A 26,143-nucleotide genomic window follows, 5' to 3' on the forward strand; every position below is an offset into this window, starting at 1 on the left:
TTACAGAAATTAAATCGAATTAAAATGAATGTAACTCTCATTTGGAAAATTCCTCACTGATGAAATAACAAATTCACCAGTTTCAATATAATTTAAATTAATTAAATTAAATTAAATAAATTAAAATTTAATTTAATTTCTCTAATTGGACTAATTGGACATGGAAACGGCTGTAGGACTGGAATTTCATTATATGGTTTTGAATATCTTTAAATAAACTGATGTCTGAATGACAATTTCTCCAGTTTCTTCTTTTTCTCATTTATATATATATATATATACATATATATATATATATATATATATATATATATATATATATATATATATATATGTGTGTATATATATACATCTACAAACGCACGCACACACACACACCACACACACACACACACACACACACACACATATATATATATATAGTTAATCCAAACAAGAAAACACACAAAAAACACAGCAACGCGAGGACGTGGAACAAATAAAGTATTATTGGACGCTCAGGAAAGAAGGGAAGAAGGAGGGCTTAACGTTTCGAGCGGAGCTCTTCCTCAGAAACATAGGAGAAGGAAAAATCCCGAGAAGGGAAGACAGAAGAAAAATATCGCTGGCGGTACTCACGAGGTCACATATTGAAAGGTCGGAAGTTGTAAGCTGGAAGAATATTGTTTTCTAAAGACAGGAGAGCTTCAAAGACAGAATGGTAAGGACATATATATATATATATATATATATATATATATATATATATACAGGTATATAAATTTATGTGTATATACATATTTATAGATGTATATGTATATATGTATGTAATATTATAAATTATCTGGTATTTTATTTATTTGTTTTAGGTTTTGTTACCTATTCTTTGTTAGAGATTATTTTAAAGAAAGTTGCGTCGCATATTTTTCCTGATAATTTTGCGGTTATTTTTTCAATACTTACTTAAACTGACCAATAATTTTTACATTCTAATATTGTACCTTCTTTCTTTACAAATTACTTTATCTGATGGTGGTTGAATATGTATCCAGTTTACCCTATTAAAACGAGTTTGGATCAGGTCCATATCCCAAAATGCATACTTTATCAAGTCAAATGGAAGCAATGGAGGTGGCAAGAAATATTCCATCTCTCTCTCTCTATCGAAATTAAGCTGTCATTTCTGGACTTGCAAACGATTGTTCTACCGGTTTTGAGCGAGATTGTCTCTTCTTGCAGTTTCCGCTCGATTTGGGCGATCAATTTCTATCAATGTTATGCTTATGAAAGACGCAGTTGATGAAAAGTCAAAGCAAATTTCAGGCAGACAAGTAAAACAGTTCCATTCAAGTCAAGCTTCGATCATAAAACGTATTGTTGATGTAGGTAATGTGTCTAAGCTACTTCTCAGTTTAATTGAAGAGTTACCATCTGCTTGGCATGGAATTATGAAATTGGGACTTAATCTTTTCTGGGTAGATTCATCACAAGTACTGAAAAGTTGGATCTCGACACTCATATACAACTAAAACGACAATCGCACCCAATGACAATGGAGAGTCCATCTCTAAACGATGGCTACACTCGACAAATATTGTATTCTGTGTCTGGTGGGGTATGAAGGTTGCCGTCTATCATGAAGTGATTAATTAAAGCGAAACATAATGCGCAGAAGTTTTGTTGTTAATTGGAAAAATTGCATTAAATTCTTGGAAAAACGCCCATCATTGGTCAGTAGTAAAGCTATGTAAGTTTTACATGATAATGTAAGTCACTCTGGAATAAAATAATATGGAAGTTTTGCCTCATCGTACTTACTTCCTGATCTTGTTCCATCTGACAACGATTGTTTTAGATCATTGAAAAAACTTTTAGATCACAAGAAAAACTCTTATATATTTGCAAGGAAGGCTTCACTTTCGTCGCATCCTGGTGGTTACCGCTCGTTGACAAGGGACAAAAATCCCGAAACTAGTCCGAGCGTATCACTCAGGCTTGCGAGGAAGGGATGGCCTACCTTTGCAAATACTTCAAGGGCACTGATATGGTGTCTAAAGCCAGCTAGAGACGACGATCTCTTGGGGCTATAAAGCTACAGTAACACCCCCTCCCCTATGTGGTTAGCCATGATAAGATGGCTTCTATACTTTACATTGCAATATTATTTCGCGAGAAATCAATTTATTAAATTTAAAATATGTTAAAAATGATACTGAAATCTTATTTACTTCGAAACTGGAAGAATTTTATGCCTATTTCATAAACAACTTCCCATATAGACTGGAATTATGTTATCAGAGAGGAGAAATATTATTTTTGCCAAACATACCAAATAAGGCTAAAGAAGTATTTCTTTCTGCCCCATCTTCATATACAAATTAATACTTACATACATTCATACACACACATACACACACATACATACACATACATACATGCTTACTCGTGGGAGCTATGCATGCATATATGAATGTTTGTATATATGTACACATATGGCGGCGAGCTGGCAGAAACGTTAGCACGCTGGGCGAAATGCTAAGCGGTATTTCGTCTACCGTTACGTTCTGAGTTCAAATTCCGCCAAGGTCGACTTTGCCTTTCATCCTTTCGGGGTCGATAAATTAAGGACCAGTTACGCACTGGGATCGATAGAATCGACTTAACCCGTTTGTCTGTCCTTGTTTGTCCCCTCTATGTTTAGCTCCTTGTGGGTAATAAAGAAATATATATATGTACACATATGTACGTACATACGCGGAGATGCAACTGCGTATATATGTGGGTGTTTGTCTTGTCACAGATGAGTCTTCAGTTGGTTATTATAGGTTATTACGCGATGAATTAGCGGGCAAGTGGTGAAGTATTCCACTCTGAAAGTGGTCAAGTATTCCACAGCTGAAATTTTGATTTATTGGCATAAATATGCTTCGTGGTCCTCTAAATAGGTTTCATATATGAACCTTGAATTTTGAACTTTTGTGTCACACCGATTTTCAGCCGCTAAGATATATACATATTTCTTTACTACGCACAAGGGGCTAAACACAGAGAGGAGAAACAAGGAGAGACAAACGGATTAAGTCGATTATATCGACCCCAGTGCGTAACTGGTACTTATTTAATCGACCCCGAAAGGATGAAAGGCAAAGTCGACCTTGGCAGAATTTGAACTCAGAACGTAACGGCAGACGAAATACGGCTACGCATTTCGTCCGGCGCGCTAACGTTTCTGCCAGCTCGCCGCTAAGATATATACAGATATACATTGACAAGCGCAGATACATGCACAAAGTCATACACACTCACGAATGCACACGCACGCACACACACACACACACACACACACACACACACACACACACACATACATGTCTATCGCTTGTCTATGTGCAAATAAACTTCTAAACTTATACATGTGTAAATACATTTACACATCCAAACATAGACATGTAAACATATGTGTGGGTCTGCTCTCCTAGTTTGTTGGTGTAGTATGTGTGTGAACGTGTGTGTGTGTATGGATGTGTGTTTGTGTGTGAATGTAAGTTCTACACTCCAGCCCAGTGTATGTATGTAACTCATTATATCCCGTAAGATGGTGAATAAATTCGTGTCATGAAATTACTGGCATCATTGTGTTGAACTAAACGTTCCAAACCCTTTCGGTAGAATATTTGTAGTTGAATGACCTACGAAAATAATAAAGGAAATAACAGGGCAATGGATATAAAAGCAACAGATTCCTTTGAAGCATGGAAGTCCTCTTCCGTTACAACACTGGATCATTCACGCCTCCATTCCAAATTCCAGTTTCTATATCTATACTGTGTCACATTCCAAAGCGTCTTCAGTCAATAAAAAAGAAAATGAAGTATGAGAAGATAACTCAATTAAGCAAATGACAGATTGAGATAAATCCTGTTATGACAACCACTATACACAGGAGATAAAATACACGACTCCATTTCTCTATCTTTCTCTGAATTAATTCATTTCTATTTCTTTTCCCATTCGTATATTCGTCGCTTATACGTTTTCATCCATGACTATTTTTTGTTTTATATTATCATTTTAATTTTTTTCATTTATCTGAATTTTATTTTTTACTCGCCCTTTGTTTTTGCATCTGACTGACAATATAAGCTGCATACTTAGAATAATTTATAAAGTTTACATATATGTGTATATATATATATATATATATATATATATATATATGTGTGTGTGTGTGTGTGTGTGAATGTGTATGCTGTATATTATGTGTTGCATGCATAATTGTATAGATATGTGTATGTATATATGCATATATATATAGATATATATATATATACATATACATACATATATATATATATATATATATATATTATATATATATATATATATATATATACATATATATATGTGTATATATATATATGTATATATATACATATATATACATATATATACATATAAATATATATATATATATAGTAGTTGTGTGCATGCTTATAAACATGTTCCTATGCTTGTATTTACATGCAAGTGTGCATGGTTTTTAATGTATGGGTTTCTTAAATGAATTTGCTGCATCGCTCATAATATTTCACAGCAATCGCATTTTCTATTTAATCAAATAATTTCGTTTTAGAATTTTTTTCTTCACTTTCCAGCATAACTTCAAATGTATGTTTGTGTGTTTATGCAAATACACAAATACACTGTTTATCCCCGATATATGATTCAACATATACATTCAGAATTGCCTATGATTTTTTAGTGCTAGGTTTACCATAATGAATCGAGAAACGTAGAACTCATGGCACAAGCACCTTCGTATCAACAATTACCTTTCAGCTGGTCCCTATATATTTAGCGCTTTTCCGAAATAATGCCTATGACAATAAGTTATGTTAAATAGAGGAACACGTATGTGTGGGCGCACGCGTGCGTGTTTACATCCACATTCAGATAGATAGATAGATAGAAAGATTGACAGATAGATAGAAATAATTAGAAATAAATGGTGAAGATGCAGAGGATCATCGTGTATAGAAACGCCTGACCTGGACAAGGGGATTCCCTCAATTAATACGACAATATTTTTGAAAACATTTTAATGGCAAGAACCAACAAATTGTAATTAATTAAATTTACCTCCTTATTGAAAAAAAACCTCTAATTTAACAGAGTGATTACCGTCGGTTAGCAAAAGTAAAGAGATAACCACGAGAAAGAAAGCTAACTATTATTTATTAAAAATGGAATATAGAGAAGAATGTGTTAGGAAAATATTGACGTTGTGTAGAAATAAAACGCGGCGATATTAACATTTGATGAATTCATTAGGAAAAGAGAGAGAGAAAATAGAGTGCGTAAGGTAGGGCATGGATAGAATCTGACTGCGATGAAACGATGAAAATGTTTGGAGGTGGCAACTGGTAAATGAAGAAAGAACACAATGTAGAAATAACTATAAAATATGGACGATAAACCGTAGAAGAATAGGATATATTCGCACATAATGTAAGAATCGGTATCGATGGATTACATTGAAAATATAACGACATTAATTTGTGTTAATATTAAACATTTTTAATAAGCTCTTATTTTTAATAGCGTTAAGAGACTTGTTTTGCCCTTAAAACTTTTATGCAATCATGATTATATTTCCATAAGAATTTCGATATAGAAATAATATACCCATTAAAGTAAACAACTATATTTGGTATGTTGCGTCCCTTTTTTGCATTACCTCTTCTAATTGTTGAAACCTGAAGAGAGCTGTGTTTCTTGGTCTTCATTTCGAACGGATCATCTCCTGCTGAAAAGAGAAATCATTTACCAGAGCCTTCTCATAGAGAAAAAATATACTAATACCATAGAGCCGGACAATGTAGGGTGTGGGATCATGCACGAGAAAATATAATAATCTTACTCATTGGTATTTTATAACTATGTGTAATTTTTCAATTTCGACATCGGTGGGTTACTTACATACTTCGAAACTTCAATCAAATTTTCCAGTCATATGTAGAAAGCGATAATATAAAATTAATTCAATTTACATTTTCTTTTTTTATTTCGTTAAAATATATGCAGGTGGGATGTATTGAAATCTCCTTATTACATTTTTTTTTATATAACATTGGCGTATTACAAAGGGAGACAATCAGTAATGAAATAAGAAAATACATAATAACGATAATATTTATAAAGAGCAATTATTATTATCATTGATTTCTTCTTGTATATATCTCTGAGGCTAAAGGCCAATCTTTTAGATATGGTAAAGGGATAAAGTCAATTGAAATAATCCCCAGTGTAGTATCCGTACTTAAACTTATCATCTTAGTCATGAAGGAGAAAGGCAATCTTGTCCGAGGCGGGATTTCTTGTCAGAATAGTAAGGCCAGAACTAGATATTTCAAAGCGTCTAGTCCGGCAATACTGTCGTGGCCATCACCAACAACACAAAGTAACGATAATATAATTATTTTAACATTCCTATTATTATCATTATTATTATTATTATTATCACCATTATCATCGTCTCCATCGCCATCATCATCATGAATAAAATGCATAACTGTTTGAATTATAAGAGAAAAAATGAAATATATTCAGCGAAGGACTTTCCTTTGAATCATCACAGTTCCTAGTATTGATAAAACACGATGAAATATGGCCGACATATGAATGCATCTCTAGCCGATGTAACAATAAAAATAACATTTGAATTGAATAATATCCCAGAGGATAAGTTATTTGAATCACAAGGAGACAGCTGTAGAACCATAGACTGCCGTACTTCTTTGTCTGGAATAACAAATAATAATAAAAATATACATGATATATGTTTGTGTATGTATGCATGTATTATATAGATGCATATGTATGTATATATATATATATATATATATATATATATATATATATGCATATGTATATATATACATATAAATGTACATATATATTATATATTAATGCATATATAACTTTATATATATTCATATATATATATATATAGATGTCCTGTATATACATATATACATAATGTACACACAATTATTTAATACATATATTCAAATGTGTATATATATATTATATATATATATATGTACATATATATATATACATATATACATATATACATATATATATATATATATATATATACATATATATATATATATATATATATGTGCTTATACATATACGTATGTATATGCATATGTATATATATATATATATATATATATATATATATATATGTACGTATGAAACCGTTGAAGGATATCTTCGAAACTCTTGTGTACCTTTTGAATATGTATTTCGCAAATATTTTCTTGCAGTCATTAATATATTAGAGAAAGTAAGACATTTCGAGAAATCCCAATATATAAATGCATATTGACATTCAGAAATAGCACTTCGACCTACTTTTAAACAATTTCATTTTCATTATCGACACTGTGATCTCATTCTATATTTTCCGTATATTAGTTTTTTAAAGGCAGTCCGGAAGCTTGGATTAAATATGGTATATATTATTGGATTCAAAAGGCTGTTTAAGTAACCAAGCCACAAAAAGAGACTCATCAGAACAGGGGGGAAATAACAATATTCTTTACAAAACGGTCCGATCAAGGCAACCATGAAGAAGGGCAACCAGCACGCCATAAAGCCACCAGTTATAATAGCAATCACTCTGGCAGCCTTCCGTTCTCGCTTCATTTCAATTTTTTCTTTCTTTACCCGTTCTCGTTCACGTTGACGTAATCTTTTAACGTGACCATTAGCTGACTGTCTTTGATTCTTTGAAGAAATTAAATTCCTACATCCACTACTGCCTTTTGGTCCCGACGGAACTGACAATTGATTTACTGATGTTTCAGCTAATTTCGTTCGTCCAGTTGGAGCACTTAGTGTCAACGTGGACGATGCGGGTGTGGCTATAGTTGTGGCTGTTGTCGGGCTTGTTTGTATTGCAGATTCCCGTTCATCAGTCAATTCCATAACGCTATTCACCCGTGTTAGTTCATTCATGTTCATACAAGATCCATTGTAGGCACTATATCGTTCATGACTAATGTCACTTCCAGAGGAGTTTGGTGAGAGATTTTGACCCTCTGTCATTGTAACTGTAATCGCTGAAACAGGTACAGGTCGTCGGTAGCCATAAAAACCTTTCTTTCGAATCCGTGTTCGGGCAGCGACATATATTTTGATATTTAGAACTAGCATTAATATCAAAGGAAAATAAAATGCGCCCAACGTTGAGAATATTGTGTAACCTAGGTCTTGACTGATCAAGCAACGTTTGGTGATATTAGGATCGTTGTCATCTTTCCAGCCAAATAATGGAGGTATCGATATTGAAACGGCAACCACCCATACAGCAACAACCATAAAGCCTATTAGTTTGGCACATCTCCGTCTGATATAATCAATATTTGATACAGCCCAGTAACGATCAAATGCTATTGCAACTAAGTGCAAAATAGAAGCAGTGCAACATAGAACATCGAAACTAATCCACATGTCGCAGATTGCGCCTCCAAAGTTCCAATCCGGAGTTACTTCGTGGACAACACTTATGGGCATGACCAATATAGCTACCATCAAGTCCGTCACAGCGAGAGACATTATCAGATAATTAGAAACACCACGTAGGCTCTTTTCCAAAAGGATTGCGGCAATGACAAACACATTCCCAGCAATTGTAACCATGATTATAATTGAAAGAACAACACAGATGATAATTTTGATAGGAAGTGAATAGATCTCCTCACTGGGAGTAAATAGAGGATCAACACTGATTGAAATGTAACCGGTCGATATGCCATTCTCCGTTGTAACATTACCCAAAATTTCGAAATAGTCAGTAACATTCTCCATCTTTATTCATGGTATGTTCATATACATAGCAGAGTATCTAATATCGTTTTAAATTTCCGGAAACAATTCTTCAGAAGTGATATTCCTTCCATTCAGATTCCAAAAAACTCATTCGATGTTCATTAAAAGAAATCCTTTGTCACGTCCGCTCAATCTAATGGATATTACGAAATAATGTGGATATGTTCTAATTAAGGCGTCACTGTAGAATTACCTGCAAAAGAATAAAGAAAAGAATATTAGTTAACTCATGGTATTGTTAAAATACAACGGCGTTACCTATTTAAGAACTGATTACAATTCGAAAATCAATTATTGACGTACTTATATTATCTACTCTGATAGCATTAGTGCATCATTGTAAAACTATGCAAGACTGAAAGGATATTTTCAGATACGCATAGTCATTGGACTCCGGCCAGTATGGGGCAACTATAGTACTAACATTTTTTAAGCTTGATACTTATTGTACTGATATCTCTTTGCGGAGAAACGGGGACGTAAACAAAGCAACACCGGCTGCCAAGCGGTAGTGGACAAACACAAGCATAAAGACACACATGTATATACACGTGCACATGTGCGCGCACACACACATACACACACATACACATATAAATACAGATAAATAAATTAGAGTAACAGAATACCACTTGCTAGAAATAGTAGGTAACACGCCAAATTTACAATTTTTTTACTATTTATATAATATTCGTTACATTCACCGTGCATTTCTTAATAGTGAGAAATTTGTGGATTTGGAGTGTTAACTTCTATTTCTAGCAAGTGGTATTCCGGTCCCTAATTTGCTTATTTGTATATTTTACCTATATAGGTTAAAGTTGCCGACCACTTTATTATTATTGTTATTTTTATTAAATTTTATATCATACTGACTCACTTTAGGTTCGTTGTTTTTTTAATCTCATGAGGGCATTCAGATGAACAGACGCGCACGGTGCAAAGGAATGAATATTTTGAAAAGCAAATGAATCAGTAAGCTTGGCTGATAATTCTTCAGCACTAATTAACAAAAGGTGGAATCAATTAATACCAAGATATTTGTACTTGCTCTGTGATTTATACAAGGTAAGGCCTATTTTTATTATTCTTCGTTACCTTCACCGAGTGTGTTTCTTAATAGTGAAAAATTTGTGGATTTGGAATGTTAACTTCTATTTCTAGTAAGTAGTATTCCGGTTGCCTCATTTATTTATTTGTATATTTTACCTATATAGGTTAAACTTGCTGGCCACTTTATTATTATAGTTATTTCTAATAATAGTAATAATACATTATTACGGAGATGTACTTGCATAACAAGTGACCTGATCTGAGATCGTGTGCTGGAACGAAAACAATTGCAGCGTGGAAGGCGTTTATAAGCCATTTAAGAAACACACAAAACTGTTAGATACATTTCAGCAATTAGATTTAATTTGTCAAAATATTTTCTTCGCTTTGAGACCGCGACCTGTTCGCTGACAACATCCCGTACTTTTATTAAAGTTCATATATATATATATATATATATATATATATATATATAATATATATATATATATAGATATATATATATATATATATATATATATATAACGGGAAGCTTTATGAAAATAAACAAAAGACGAAGGCAGGTGGAATACAAACAAACAATTGTATTAGTATGGCGCTCAGGAATATAAATAAAACACGTCTTTTACGTTTCGAGCCTACGCTCTTCAACAGAAAGATACACAGAAAAGAAACACGGAGGTGTTTGTCCCCACACCATCATTTGACAATCGATGTTGAGGTGTTCTCAGCAAAAGAGACAAATAGGCTTACAAAGAATAAGTCCTGGGGTCGATTTGTTCGACTAAAGGCAGTGCTCCAGCATGGCCGCAGTCAAATGACTGAAACAAATAAAAGAATGAAAGAATACACATACATACACACTAGCAATGGTGTTGCTCGGATGTTATGACCTACAGCCATATTGTATTATTGTAGCTTTCTTATGGGCAGAATCAGCACAGCCGATATATAGCGAACTAGATTACTGGCGTAATGGACGTCATTGCTTGTTTAAAAGTGAAGTGGGAGGCTAAAATTTGCACTGACTTGCATGAAAGCGCTTTCTGTTCTAAAAAAAGATCACAAACTATGCACTGTTTCATCGTATAAGTGGAAGTTGATTCGATTTCACCCAGAAATATCGTTTGGAAAATTTTAGTTTCCCCTCATCACCACCGCAATTTCTTTGTAACTTTTTTACGAATTGTTTTTTTCTGTCCATATAGAAAAATACAGAGATTACGAATCTGGGAAATGTATTTATTTTCAAAGTTTAATTTTTCTTCAAGAAACACTGAATACCCCTTCCCCCACCTCGCTCACCTATCACCTACTTTGTAGCTTTCAAAAAGCTACAAACACCCAATGCTTCACTTTCGCATGATGATTCACGCATGCTTAGAATTGTACTGAAATAGCAGACTTAAATATCAGAGCACCGCCAGAAATCCCGACATGCTAGAAACAACAGGTATACGACATTATTTGTGAAGAAACTTCCCCTCTTTGCAAAAAGCTAAAGTGTAACTTGGGGAGTTTGAAACTTTCTGAAAGTAATGAGTTGATGCGTGGATGTTTAAGAAGGATATTTTAGTGTTTCTTTAAGAAAAAAGAAAGAAGAGACTTCTTAAAGATACGTATTCTCTGTTTTTTATTCTCCGTGGATTACCAAGAAAATATTCGAAAAACGTAAAGCATGAAGAAATTGGGTGGGAGGAGAAAATTAAAATATTGAAAAGGTGTGGGTGGGTGGGGGGCAAAATCCTAATCTCTTCTATTGAAAACAGAGGAATTGAAAGAAATTTAGGAAAACAATCAGGTGGGGGACGCAAATTTCACCTCAGACACGATAGAAGCAACGGGTAAAGGACAGGATTTCTAAGAGAACTTTCTTTTAACTTTATATCGAAAATCAGCTTTTTAAATAGACTCATCAGAAACGGGAATTACAGAAGATAGAAAGGGGATTTCAATTGGACTTGAGTTGTAATTTTGCGCGTGCACATAGCAAGAAATAGTATAATGCATACAGAACGTTTAGCGTGAGAGAGAGAAAAAGAGTGAGAGTATGTAGTGTGAGTGTGAATGCACGCGAGAGCGTGTGTGTGTGTGTGTATGTGTGTGTGTGCGCGCGTGTATGTGTATCAGTGGAAGTTATTTTCTGGTATCCTTTCGTTTTCTGGTATCAACTCGATCATATGGTCAATCTTGTGGGACCATATGGTTGTTTTCTTAATTTCCGTATTTTTTAAGTTTCTTTCAGCATTTATGTGAGCATAACTTGAAAGAGAGCAGAAAGTGAAAGATGCATGTACGTGTATGAGAGAGAGAGAGAGAGACAGAGACAGAGAGTGAGTGAGTGAGTGAGTGAGTGAGTGAAGGGGTTTGTTGTCATGTATTCTTTTTATGCAGGTATGTGAAAGTGGCACTCACTTGATCTCTCTCTCTCTCCTTCTCACACACACACACATCTTTCATATACACGTACATATATAGATATGTATACCGCTTTTTTAAATGTATGTGTGCGTGCGAATGTCGGAGAGAAAGTGAAAGACTGTATTTCCTGATAACATATAGAAAAATGGATGTCTTTTAAGATACTGATATAGAAAAAAATGATGTCACCGTCGTCGTGATATAAAATGTCGTTTAGGATAGCTGAATTTTAGAAAGAATATGTTAATCATTTGTAATGCCAATATGTAAAGGAATATAAAGTATATTTGTTAGCCGAAAGATTGTTGAATCATTTGATATCTCATATCAAAATCAGCAACTCAGTTTTCGAATGCATTTGTTAAATCCGCATGCACGCACGTGTGTGTGCGTTTGCCTGAGAGAGATGGCGAAAAAGAGTGAATGAGTGAAGGTTTGTGTTGTCATGTATGTGTAAGTGGCAGTCACACGGTTTCTCTCCTTCTCTCTCTCTCTCACGCACATTTTTTCATATACTCATACATAAATGCATATGCATACATCTTTTTTGTATATATATGTGCTTGTGCGTGTGCATGTGATGAGAGTATGAGTGACTGTATTTCGTTATAACGTATAGAGAAATGAGATGTCTTTTAAGGAACACAATCATATGGAAAATGTGACGTCGTCGTTGATGCCGTCGTGGTATATAATATTTAGGATAGTTGATTTACAGAAAGGATTATAATGTAAAATATTTGTAATGCAATTAAGTAAATGAAAATAAAGTTTATTTGATAGTGGTAAGATGACTGAATCCTTGGATACCCCATTTGTCAAAATCGGCAACTTAGTTTTCGAATGCATTAGGAAGATACGCGTGCGCACACATGCAAACACACACACACACACACACACACACAGACTCAAAAACACACATACAAATTCTCTTTTATACACATGGAAGTATCCTTGTCTGTCGTTCTATCTGTCTCGCATTCCCCGTGATTCTATCTCTTCCAGTCCCCTCCCAGTCCGATATCAGCTACCTTCATTATGCCACATTTTTCCTGAACCTAACATTTTTGCGCCCCTCTCATTTCATCATGTAATACCCCCCCCCACTCCCGTCGTCGATCCATTATCAACATTTATTGATATCCAGTTAGTCTATAATTGAACTGGATATTAGTTCACTATATACACAAAGTTGGGTGAAGATTGGTTCCCTGGTTTGGGCAGCAAGATGGTAACAGACAGACAGAAATTACCATTTGTATATATATACGCCCAGGGTGATAAATGCGCATGCGCGTGTACATACGTATGTCATAATTTTATGTATAGGGCGGCGAGCTGGCAGAAACGTTAGCGCGCCGGGCGAAATGCTTAGCAGTATTTCGTCTGTCGTTACGTTCTGAGTTCAAATTCCGCCGAGGTCGACTTTGCCTTTCATCCTTTCGGGGTCGATAAATAAAGTACCAGTTTCACACTGGGGTCAATGTAATCGACTTAATCCCTTTGTCTGTCCTTGTTTGTCCCCCCTATGTTTAGCCCCTTGTGGGTAGTAAAGAAATACGTAATTTTATGTATATATTGTGAACAGTTATTCTGTCAAACATTGTTCGACTTACTTTAGAGCAGTGCCACGTATAACACTTACTCTAATTGCTCTACTAACTACTGGAATCCAGTGTACCTTGGGTATGTCATGCTTATCCCATTATTATATTTTTATAGCCTAAATCATTGAAAATACCTTAAGCAAAAAATATACTCTTTTCTCTTTCTTTCTCTTTTCTCTTTTACTTGTTTTAGTCATTTGACTGCGGCCATGCTGGAGCACCGCCTTTAATCGAGCAAATCGACCCCGGGATTTATTCTTTGTAAGCCCAGTACTTATTCTAGCGGTCTCTTTTGCCGAACCGCTAAGTGACGGGGACGTAAACACACCAGCACCGGTTGTCAAGCAATGCTAGGGAGACAAACACAGACACACAAACACATACACACACACATATATATATATACATATATACGACAGGCTTCTTTCAGTTTCCGTCTACCAAATCCACTCACAAGGCTTTGGTCGGCCCGGGGCTATAGCAGAAGACACTTGCCCAAGATGCCACGCAGTGGGACTGAACCCGGAACCATGTGGTTGGTTAGCAAGCTACTTACCACACAGCCACTCCTGCGCCTATACTGCCTCTATTTGTAAATTTAGTTGGCTAAAACTATATTTTCACAGGAGCGTATACTGTAATCTTCAAATCTTGACTCTGAAGGAATGATGCTAGGGGTGTGAAATCTTGCATGCATTCATTTAAACTAATCTTAGTAATAACTGCATTGTTCCTTTCCAGCTAAACGTACATCTGACTGTTAAAGGAGACACCAAAAAATAAGTAGTGATGACTTCTTGTTGACAAACAACAGCAGTAATTGTTTTCACCTGAATAGACGTCATTGATTGGTTGAAATTGCCGAAATACGAGAAATTTAACAACAAATAGCTTACAAACTACACGATTTTCTCAAGAACGCCAAGGGAAAAAGATGTTTTATGTGACACATTCTACCAGTAAACGAAGTTTAAAAGTGTTTAGTTACAAAAATGTTTATTAAAAATCTGCCAGTCAAAGTGAAAAGATCCGAGACTTGACTGAAAAATGAACATCATTTGTTCACATTCAATGAGAAGATTTTGCTAGCCTATGAATTTTTCTGTCGATGCTTGTATTTATTAATTATTTATAATGTTCGTATTAGTAAAGATACGGCATTTTGTTTTCATTTTCGATCATTTAGTAATATCTATTTCTAGTTATTTATATTTCGTCTAGACATATTTATGTCCGATGGCAATGAAACTTCGATATGTGTGTGAGTGTGTGTGTGTGTGTATGTGTGTGTGTGTGTGTGTGTGTGTGTGTGTGTGTGGTGTGTGTGGACTATAAAATTTTCCTGAGGGTCATCGACTTTAAGAATCTCTGTGACTGAACTTCCTCTTGCAATCTCTTTTCATTGTCGGATACTCGTGTGTGTGCACTGTTTCTCCAAGATTCACATCAGACACATTAGATACATGTTTATTCCCTCACATTTCTGTTGGTATTTCACTCATTACACAATATCGATTTATGACAAAGATCCAATGATAATTTACCTCTGTTTATAGTCTGCCTTCGCTTACCATTTGCATTTTCTCATTCCTCCACATATTCCACAGTTAATTATCGTGTAGTTTCTCCTTACATACCTTTCGGGCTATAAACGAAAATGGCCCATCTCTGTGCTATAAATAAATTTTAACGTTTTGTGGACCTGCAATTTCTCAGACAGAATTTCGATTTCATATTGTACATTTCCTCACAAATAATTTTTGTGTTTTATTGGGCGTAGGGCTACTTTCTTAACACACCTTAAACATGCAAATCTGTAGCTCTACGTTTTCTTTACCTATTAGCCTTTTTACAATATCTATGGTTGTTTATCTTTTCTCCTTACAGCAGTCAGTCTTTCAAACAGCAGACTTTTATTCGGTGACCTACTTGAAGTTAGAAAACAGTTTCCATTTCATTTATTTTTTCAGTGTTTTGCAGCTACTTTAATCACTTCCATTGTTCTTTAATAGTCATTTTGTGCTAAAATGGATATTTTCCAGTAATATATGTCTATTCTTCTAAATCGCATCCATTCCTAGTATGAATAACAAATATAATTTTTATGGTGTATTGTAAAAACAGAAATTATTGTTCCTGTCTATCTAGTCTCGGCTAATTCATTTCGCTATTAAAATATTGTGTCTTACTACTTTTAAATCAAGACAATTAAGGGACATTACATTATTTTCTTTATTTCGGTATATTTTAGTTATTAATTTAATTCTTGAATATCCCTGTCTAGTCTCTTTCTATTTTCTATTGTATGGGTATTAAAATATGTCTAGTGACTTGATTCTTAAATGTATTCAGTTTAATTCTCTTACATCTCTTTATCTGGCATAGTCTCACATTTTCATCTGATAATTTACCTCAAGCTCAGGAGCTCTTTTGCAAATACTTTTGTTTATATCTAAAATCTTCTATTTATTTCAAATTGATGTCATGTACATATATAAATTGTAGTTAATTGTCCCATTGGATGGAAGCACTCCGTCGGTTACAACGATGAGGGTTCCGGTTGATCCGAATCAACGGAACAGCCCGCTCGTGAAATTAACGTGTAAGTGGCTGAGCGCTCCACAGACACGTGTACCCTTAACGTAGTTCTCGGGGATATTCAGCGTGACACAGAGAGTGACAAGGCCGGCCCCCTTGAAATACAGGTACAACAGAAACAGGAAGTAAGAGTGAGAGAAAGTTGTGGTGAAAGAGTACAGCAGGGATCACCACCATCCCTTGCCGGAGCCTCGTGGAGCTTTTAGGTGTTTTCGCTCAATAAACACTCACAACGCCCGGTCTGGGAATCGAAACCGCGATCCTATGACCGCGAGTCCGCTGCCCTAACCACTGGGCCATTGCGCCTCCACAATTGTCCCATTATACTAGTTTAGTCAAAGATCAAAATATGAAAACCATTATCAGTGCTTCTTTCTCCAGACCGCTCAATAAAGTTACTGGTATTCGTTTCCTAGTTGACTAGATTTGGTGCAGTAAAACCAGCCACAGGACGACAGAATATTAAGAATATAACACTTAATCATTTTGTCTAGTTTCTCTGGAAAATCAGAACCTTGCGGTAATAAACAAAAAGATCTATACTTAAATTTGCAACAGTTCGTGAGATGACTCCTATGAAAACTGAAGGTGAAGTCAATGTTAAAAGTATTTGAAATGTAAATTTCCACCTTAAATTTTGTCAAACACTCTAGGGAAGCCACCAGTTGCACTTTCGATATAATACAACATATCGAACTGTTTACTACATTTAATACAGCATCCTCTAATTAAATGCGGTATATAGAATAAGTAAAATAAATCTCCATCAAATGCTGCGATATATTCGAAACAGCTACTGCACAGAAACATAATTCTTCATCAACTTCGCATCCCGAATAACATCTTTTTTTCTTTTACATATTCTTTTTGTTCATCAAAAATCACCTGATAATGTATAGAAACACGTATTAGACAATTCTAATTTAACACGTTTTTCAAAGTCTATAATAGAATAAAAAGGTCTGGTGGCAACTGCAAGAATGACAATATATTTCTTTACTGCCCACAAGGGGCTAAACATAGAGGGGACAAACGGATTAAGTCGATTACATCGATCCCAGTGCGAAACTGGTACTTTATTTATCGACCCCGAAAGGATGAAAGGCAAAGTCGACCTCGGCGGAATTTGAACTCAGAACGTAACGACAGACGAAATACCGCTAAGCATTACGCCCGGCGCGCTAACGTTTCTGCCAGCTCGTCGCCTAATGAATATAACAAATCTAAAAACTCGAGGGACATTAACGTGATTTACTAACAGCAAATGTGCTTGGACAGCTGAGAGTATAGTAGCTTTGATGTATAATTGTTGATGCTTTGTAGTTTCATGTCAGCGCACATCATTTGTAGCTTCAAGTATGGTACATCTATATATATATACATATACGGCGGCGAGCTGGCAGAAGCGTTAGCACGCCGGGCGAAATGCGTAGCCGTATTTCGTCTGCCGTTACGTTCTGAGTTCAAATTCCGCCGAGGTCGACTTTGCCTTTCATCCTTTCGGGGTCGATAAATTAAGTACCAGTTACGCACTGGGGTCGATATAATCGACTTAATCCGTTTGTCTGTCCTTGTTTATCCCCTCTGTGTTTAGCCCCTTGTGGGTAGTAAAGAAATATATATATATATATATATACATACATTCCGCCGGGGAATCTCCGGTGACCTTGTAACTATCGCTGAAAATTGGCCAGGCTAGTTGTCATCAACTTATGCCATCACCTACTTGGTTGCATCCCCCAAAATATTTCGAAATACATTCAACCGAGATTTTAAAGCTCGTCAAGTTCTCTAATTTTTTTCCCGCTTATTTACAGCTCTACCACTAGCGTCATATTAAATTAAATATCAAGCAAATTATATTTTTTTAAATGGAAATGATATACTTAAAATTTTAGTACATACATATCGCAAGTGAAATTTTATAATTAGACATGCGATATGTTTCAGGTAAACTAATTAAATCCAAAAGCTAGTTAATTAACATGCCGACAGTAAGAGAAAATCAATTCTTTATTACGCTACTTAAGAATGCTAAATCTCATACATTTTTCCCTCGTTCTCTTCACTATTGGTGTTTGTTTATGTATTTTTAGGAGTTCTCTTACTTATTAATATGGACATTACTTACTAACAGATGCGAAGGTGAAGTATAAGAGAGATGGTGAAAACGAATGGAGCTCATGCTGGAAGGTAGTATTGCGTGAGAGATAGATATACGAATGCATACATGCATACATATATATATATATATATATGTAATTATCATGTGCATATATCTCTAATTATGTGTATATATAAATATATATATATAATATATATATATATATATATATATATATATATGTATATATATATATATTGTATATATACATACATACATATATATATATATATAATATATATATATATATATATATATGTATAGATAGAGAGATATATAACTCTATATATATAAATATATATATATATCTTTATATATATCTTTATATATAAATATATATATATATATTATATATATATATATATATATATACATACATAATTACATACGTATATACACAGATGCCTGCACATATTCAAACATACAAAAATACCCTGTTGTGTGTAATTTCAAAGCAGGAGCCTTGAATCTAGGTTAGAAACCGGGTCTTTCTCTTTTAGCAAGAAATCTTGAAATAAAACCGAACAAGGACATACATACATACATACATACATACATACATAAATACATAAATACATACATACATACATATACGTATCCATACAGTTCTTTTTTTTTACATTTTGATAATATCATTTTAAATCGAAGTGACACATTTATGAAAATTATGCATCTCAGCCATTGACAGAGAGTTCTGAAGGAGACAGGTATTTGAAAGTCTTCATATACTCAAGTATAAATTGACTGCTACAGGTATATGTATTAAGATGATTATAGGAATCTTATTTCAAAGTGAATGAGGGCTATTAACCTTAATATTTTGTTTCTTTGACAGATATCTATAAATTGATAAGTAAACAGCAAAACTTAAAACGCAAATGCCATTTAAGATTTATTAAATAATATAATGGAAAGAGGACATCATTTACACTTCAACGTCACACAACACTCAAGAATAGAATTGAATGCCTATTCACAAAATGGCTGCGTGGAGAAGAGAAAAGTACAATTATCTTATATATTCTGTCCGAAACAACTGCAACTGTTTCATTAGGTTTCTTGCAACGACACTGTTATCGATATATCTAATTTTCAATCACGAATGAAAATTCAACTGATTATTATTATTATTCTTTTTCTTTTTCTCTTTTTCTTTTCTTCAGGAAAATGTAGTTAAGGGAAAACAGTCAGCGGCATTCTAGAATAAAGAGATTAAAGTTGTAACTAAGAAAAAGTTACCTGAAATTATCTGGAAGCTATCTGAATATTGGGAAAGAGTTAACTGCATCATGGTGATTCGCGCTGGGTATCAATATACTGAAAACATTAGCGTTACTCAATACTCTGTGAACACTATAAACGCTGTAATATATAACATGTACAGGTGTGATGGAGACGACGAAATCTTGGCCAGCAAGATGAGACCCAGCTGGAGTTCTGACAGAGATTCAACACAGAGTAGGATATAGAATAATATTGTTATGCCTATGGCAATTTATAAGTTATTACATAAATAAAGTTTCTCACAAATTCTGGTTTTATTTTAAAATAAGGCATTATACAATTTATGAAAACGTGTCATATATTAATTGTCCGTTTATGAATTCATGTGTGGATTTTCACTATAAGAACAATGCCAATATTTATTAAAATTTTACAGAAGATTGGAAAATTGTTAAGGGAAGATTAGAATAACTTTTAGTGGTGCAGGATGAAGTCTATATAATTAAAAGTGAGTAATATTTTGGGATCTTTTCGGTTTGAACGGCAGTTTTTTCTAGCGGTGTCATATGAAATTGTCACCCATAATTATGACCCTAGTATCGATCTATTGCATTTTAATCTGTTTTAGGGTTAGGGTTAGTTAGGGTTAGGGTTAGTTAGGGTTAGGGGTGGGGGGAAGGGTATCTTTTTTTCTTCATAAATGTAAATAAACCCAATCTGTTTCTTAAACAAGGGACATATTCATACGGCACATAATTTTTTTAACCTGAATACACGTCATTGAATGGTTGAAATTGCAGGAATTGAAGAAACAAAAACAACAAATATCTTACAAACTATAGAATTTTCTCAATAAAGCCAAGAGAAAAAGATGTTTTATAAACACATTCTACCAGTATACGAAGTTAAAAATTTTTTAGTTACTTAGAAATTATGTTAAAAACTGCCGTTCAAACGGAAAAGATCCTATTTTTGAACTTATATGTGAAATGAGAGTGTGATCACCCGGTGAATTTCAATATATACGTATATTGAAAATATTAAAATATGCCTCTATTTTAATAAGAATTGCAGCGAATCGTAGATACGTTTGAAGACGAAACACTATTAAATGAGTGAGACTATCATGAGATCAAAGTATGCTATAAATGAATTATCACTAAATCATTAAGAGTACAAAAATACAATTTATTTTTTAAAGGCGGCATTAAAACCAATTATTAACAAATGAACTTCCTTCTAAATAGTTCCATAAGTTCGGTTTGATAGAAATTGGCAATTACATTTCCGTTGTTCGTGTAGGATTCACTGAAGGTTATTCTATTTTCTACCAAGAATAACTATATTCCATTAGTATAATGAATACGAAATGTCATTCTCTTTAATGTGCTGAAAGTAAACGTAGATAACTAAACATCAAGGATGCGAACGCATTCATTTTGAATGAACTTAGAAACAACGTAGATTCTTCGGCATTCCGTAATATAAATAACATAATTAAATGAAGTGTGGTGAAGATCAGCCCTACTGTCTACCAAAAGAGTTTCGATGCATAGATTGGCACAATGGTTTGTCTTTGAGTGACTTGGCTTAATTTTTGGAATAGAAAGTTTAAAAAGTATCTGCAAATTATATTTTTATTTACGATAATAGAATTTCGATGAACTATAAGACTGAGACTTCGAATTTCCCACTTGCAGGAGGACTACATCGGAAAGTTGAAACCAAAAGTATGATCTCTGGTAACATTTTTCCTTGACTCAAACACGCAACTATCGAATGATCTTTCACTTTCATATTAGGTTTTTATATACAGATTGACATACAAACAGAAAATCACACACGCACACATACACATACATATAGACACAGACTCATACACAAACACCTACCCACACACGCAAACTCACACAAATATTTATATATATGTATATATGTATATATGTATATGTGTATGTATATATGTATATGTGTATGTATATATGTATATGTGTATGTATATATATATATATACATACACATATACATATATACATACATATATATACATATATACACATATACACATATATACACATATACACATATATACACATATACACATATATACACATATATATACATATATACACATATACATATATACATACATATATACATATACATATATACATATATACATACATATATACATATACATATATACATATATATATATATATATATAAACAATTGCAGCGTGGAAGGTGTTTATAAGCCATTTAAGAAACACACAAAAGCCGTTCGATTCACTCCAACATTTAAGTTTAATTTGTCAAAATATTTTCGTCGCTAAAATCCGCGACCTGTTCACTGACAAAGTCCGTGCTGCATCTAAGAAAGTAACAGTTAGTTCGTCATATATATGTACGTATGTATGTGTGTATGTATGCATACATGTGTGTATGTATGTACGTATGCATGTACGCACATACGCCTGTGTATGCATGTATGTATGTATGTATGTATGTATGTATGTATATATGTATGTGTGTGTATAAGCACGCACATACACTCTATAAAACATAAAGTTATAAACCTGTAGCGATGGATGGATGTAGAGTGACCACTCATCACAACGCTATCAAATTTCAACTCCCTACGGCCGAGGCTAGAAAGTGAATTTATGACGCTTGCTCACAAGAACTATACCCTAAAATCTATTATCAGATTTTTATCTCCATATCACAGAACTAATGTTTTACTATTGTTCGTATGTATGTATGTATGTGCGTATGTATGTATGTATGTATGTATGTATGTATGTATGTATGTGTGTATGTACATACGTACGCATGTGCGTATGTATGTATACGCGCTCGTATGCATGTGCCCATGTATGTGTGTGCGTACATGTACGTGCGTATGTACGTGTGTATGCCCATACGTAGGTATGTATGTATGTTTGTATTCATGTGCTACGTATGTATGTGAGTGTCTAGGAGAATGGGTAGATGTGTCCGTGAGAGTGTGTACATGTGTATGTGTATGTGAACGTATGTCCGTGTACTGGCATGTGTCCGTCCAAGTTGTGTACATGACTGTTACTTTGCTGAAGGTTGTATACATATTTACATATATGTTTGTATAGACGCACACACATATATATATATGTGTGTGGGTGTGTGTTTGTTCCTCTCATCATCGTCTAACCGTGAATGGATACAACGCCTAGGTGCAACTGTTCGTATCAAACAACGTCTGCTCATACCGTTGTATATAACTGCACATACGCATTGCAACCTGTATGTAAGGACTACAGGTGAAATGGAGAGAGAGAGAGGGGTGGTTATAGAATATTCCTTCTGGATGTTATTCCATTCGGACTTTCGGTTGAGAGTAGGTTTGTATTCTTGTATACAAACAGCTTCTGTGACCTGTCTCAACATTGCATCGGTGGGATGTGTTGATAGGATGTTCAACTTAAGCTCCCCTAAGGATCCCTTGTGACAGTCTACAGCATGTTGGTAGAAGATGGAGTTTGGCTTCCTTTCAATGTAGTTGTCCAGGTGTTCTTTGAACCTATCATTGATGCTTCTAGAGGTCTCACCTATGTATGACTCCGGGTTAGCTGCGCAAGCTCCCTCCTGGCACTTAATCTGGTATACAGTGCCCTTGGTTTTACAATTTACGTGTGGATTTGTCGAACACACTGCACAATTACTCTGACAGGTGATTCTATCAAATGGATATGATCTGCATAATGCCGATTTGATAGTCCTACCTGTCTTTTCTACAACTTTAACTTTTAGGCCCGTAGTGCGCAAGACTTTCTTGAATGCCTTACTTAGCTCGTTCTTAGGTGTGGCGTCAACGAACATCACTCCGTGAAATCTCCTGTTATCGTACCAAGTAACGTTCTCATCTTTTTGTTGGTGTCCCTCTCTAACCTATTCCAGAACTTGTTGCGGTACAGGGAGCATATACCGTTTTCGTCGTTCCTAGAATGCGTTCGAATCTAGCTTTCGCTCCTTTGTACACCCTGACTCTATCGTCTTGTGTGTATCCGGAGCGTTGCATTCGGAATATGTAGTGCTGGATGTGTTGTTGTCGTTCTTGTGGTTGGCATAGTGGTGATACATTCCTCATTATTCTAACTAAGTCTGCCACTAGGATGTTGAGTTTGGCAGTATCCGACATAGCTGAGTCACTACGGATTACTAGTGGATTAGCCATCGGTTTCTGATAGTGTGAGTGGAGTATACATGGTTTAATGGTACCATTAACCATAGCGTCTTCCATCCATAGCTCAGTATCTAGGACGGGTAATCGTTTACTGGGGTGTTTAGAGGGGTAGTCTATGGTAAGTTTTATACTGCTGTGGATAGAGTCAGCTATGTGTTGTATAGATGTCATCACCTGTTCTTCACTTGGTAGAGGGCCCATAACTGTGTCTGTATTACATTTCACAACAAGGTTAATGTCGTCGACGTAACGAGAGTACATAGCCAAGTGGATGTTACGGTTTGCTAGGCACTGTTTAAAACGCTTGTCCCACCATACCATGAAGAGGTTAGCAACGTCACCGGCGATCCCGTTTCAGCACACGATCTCAGATCAAATTACTTGCTATGCGAGTACATCTCCGTATATATATATATATATTTTATATATTATATATATATATATATATATATATATATATCTATATATATATATATATATTTGTATATATATATATAGTCTCCTGTTCTTTTACTCTTTTGTTTCAGTCATTTCACTGTCGCCATGCTGGAGCACCGCCCTTTTGTTGAGCAAATCGACCCTAGGACTTAATCTTTGTAAGCCTAGTACTTATCCTATCGGTCATTTTTGCCGAACCAATAAGTTAGGGGGACGTAAACACACCAGCAACGGTTGTCAAAAGATGTTGCAGGGACAAACACAGACACATAAACATATACATATATATATTGGGTTGGCAACTAAGTTCCCGCCGTTTCTTTAAATTTTTGATTTTATTGCCTTTTTAAACTTTGGAATCTTTTTTTTTTCGAGAATTCTATTTTTGAATCGTTTTGGAATCTATTTTGTTTTTTTTTTTTTTTCAAGTTAATTTTATTTATTTTTCGTTTATTTTCAGATTATTAAAATGGTTATGTCAAGTTAAGAAAAACGAGCATTTTCAACACCTCCTTCTTTTTGCTTTTAATCAAGGTTCAAAAGCCGCAAAAGCTCCTCGCGACATTTCTGCTGTGTATGGAGAGGGTGCCATTGCTGAAAGAACCGCTCGTGATTGGAATGCCAAGTTCAAAAATGGAAATTTTGACCTCAAAGACGCACCTCGTTCCGGACGTCCACTTAAGTTCGATGAAGAGCGATTAAACCAACTTTTTCAGGGAAATCTTCATCAAACGACAAGGAAAGTAGCAGAGAAAATGGGATGCTCCTGCACTGCTATAGAGAAGCATCTTCACTCGATGGGAAAGTTTCAGAAGTATGGAGCATGAGTTCACAACACATAAAATAGAGGCTTCGACCTCTTGAACTTTTACGATGTACATTAAAACCTCTCTAGGTTCGTGTAAGCGCTCGCATAATCCCACTAAGTGACAAAACTCTTCATCATGAAAAGCTCTGACCAATATACATAACACATGAAATATGTATACAAGTTCCGTCACTTATATATATATATAATATATATATATATATATATATATATATATATTAGAAGAAATAAGGTAATCAGAAGATCGGATGGTTTATATTTACAGATATTTATTTATATATTACATTTGTTACATATATATCATATCACTTAGATCATTAGCGCTTTCTCCCATTCTAGTGGGGTTTTCAATATATATATATATATATATATAATATATATATATATATACAAAGTTAATCCAAACATGAAAACACAAAGAGAAAACACAACAACGCGAGGACGTGGAACAAGTATAGTATTATTGGACGCTCAGGGAAAGGAAAGAAAGAAGGAGGATTTTAACGTTTCGAGCGGAGCTCTTCGTCAGAAACATAGGAAAATGAAAGATCCAAGGAAGGGAAGACGGAGGGAAAAAATCATATATATATATATATATATATATATACGCGTGTGAGTGTGTTCACGATAAAATTACTAAAACTGCTTTTACATTATTAGTATAATGTTCACCGTTACGTTGTTCTAGATAACTATAATATA

At 34.5% G+C, this 26,143-nt stretch overlaps 1 protein-coding gene across 3 annotated transcripts in view; it reads right to left on the bottom strand.

Annotated features, from left to right (window-relative positions):
- Positions 1–7,410: 7,410 nt before the first annotated feature.
- The window catches only part of LOC115216729 (5-hydroxytryptamine receptor 1B-like), a 347,847-nt gene continuing 329,114 nt past the window's right edge, over positions 7,411–26,143 (bottom strand). For all 3 annotated transcript variants that reach the window (XM_036506275.1, XM_036506276.1, XM_029786268.2), the window contains one exon: positions 7,411–9,076. In XM_036506275.1, the coding sequence (XP_036362168.1) occupies positions 7,426–8,862 (1,437 nt within the window). In that variant the 5' untranslated portion in view covers positions 8,863–9,076 and the 3' untranslated portion in view covers positions 7,411–7,425. The remainder of the gene's footprint in view (positions 9,077–26,143) is intronic.

The sequence above is a fragment of the Octopus sinensis genome, linkage group LG10, assembly GCF_006345805.1.
Source record: "Octopus sinensis linkage group LG10, ASM634580v1, whole genome shotgun sequence".
Taxonomy (NCBI): Eukaryota; Metazoa; Mollusca; class Cephalopoda; order Octopoda; family Octopodidae; genus Octopus; species Octopus sinensis.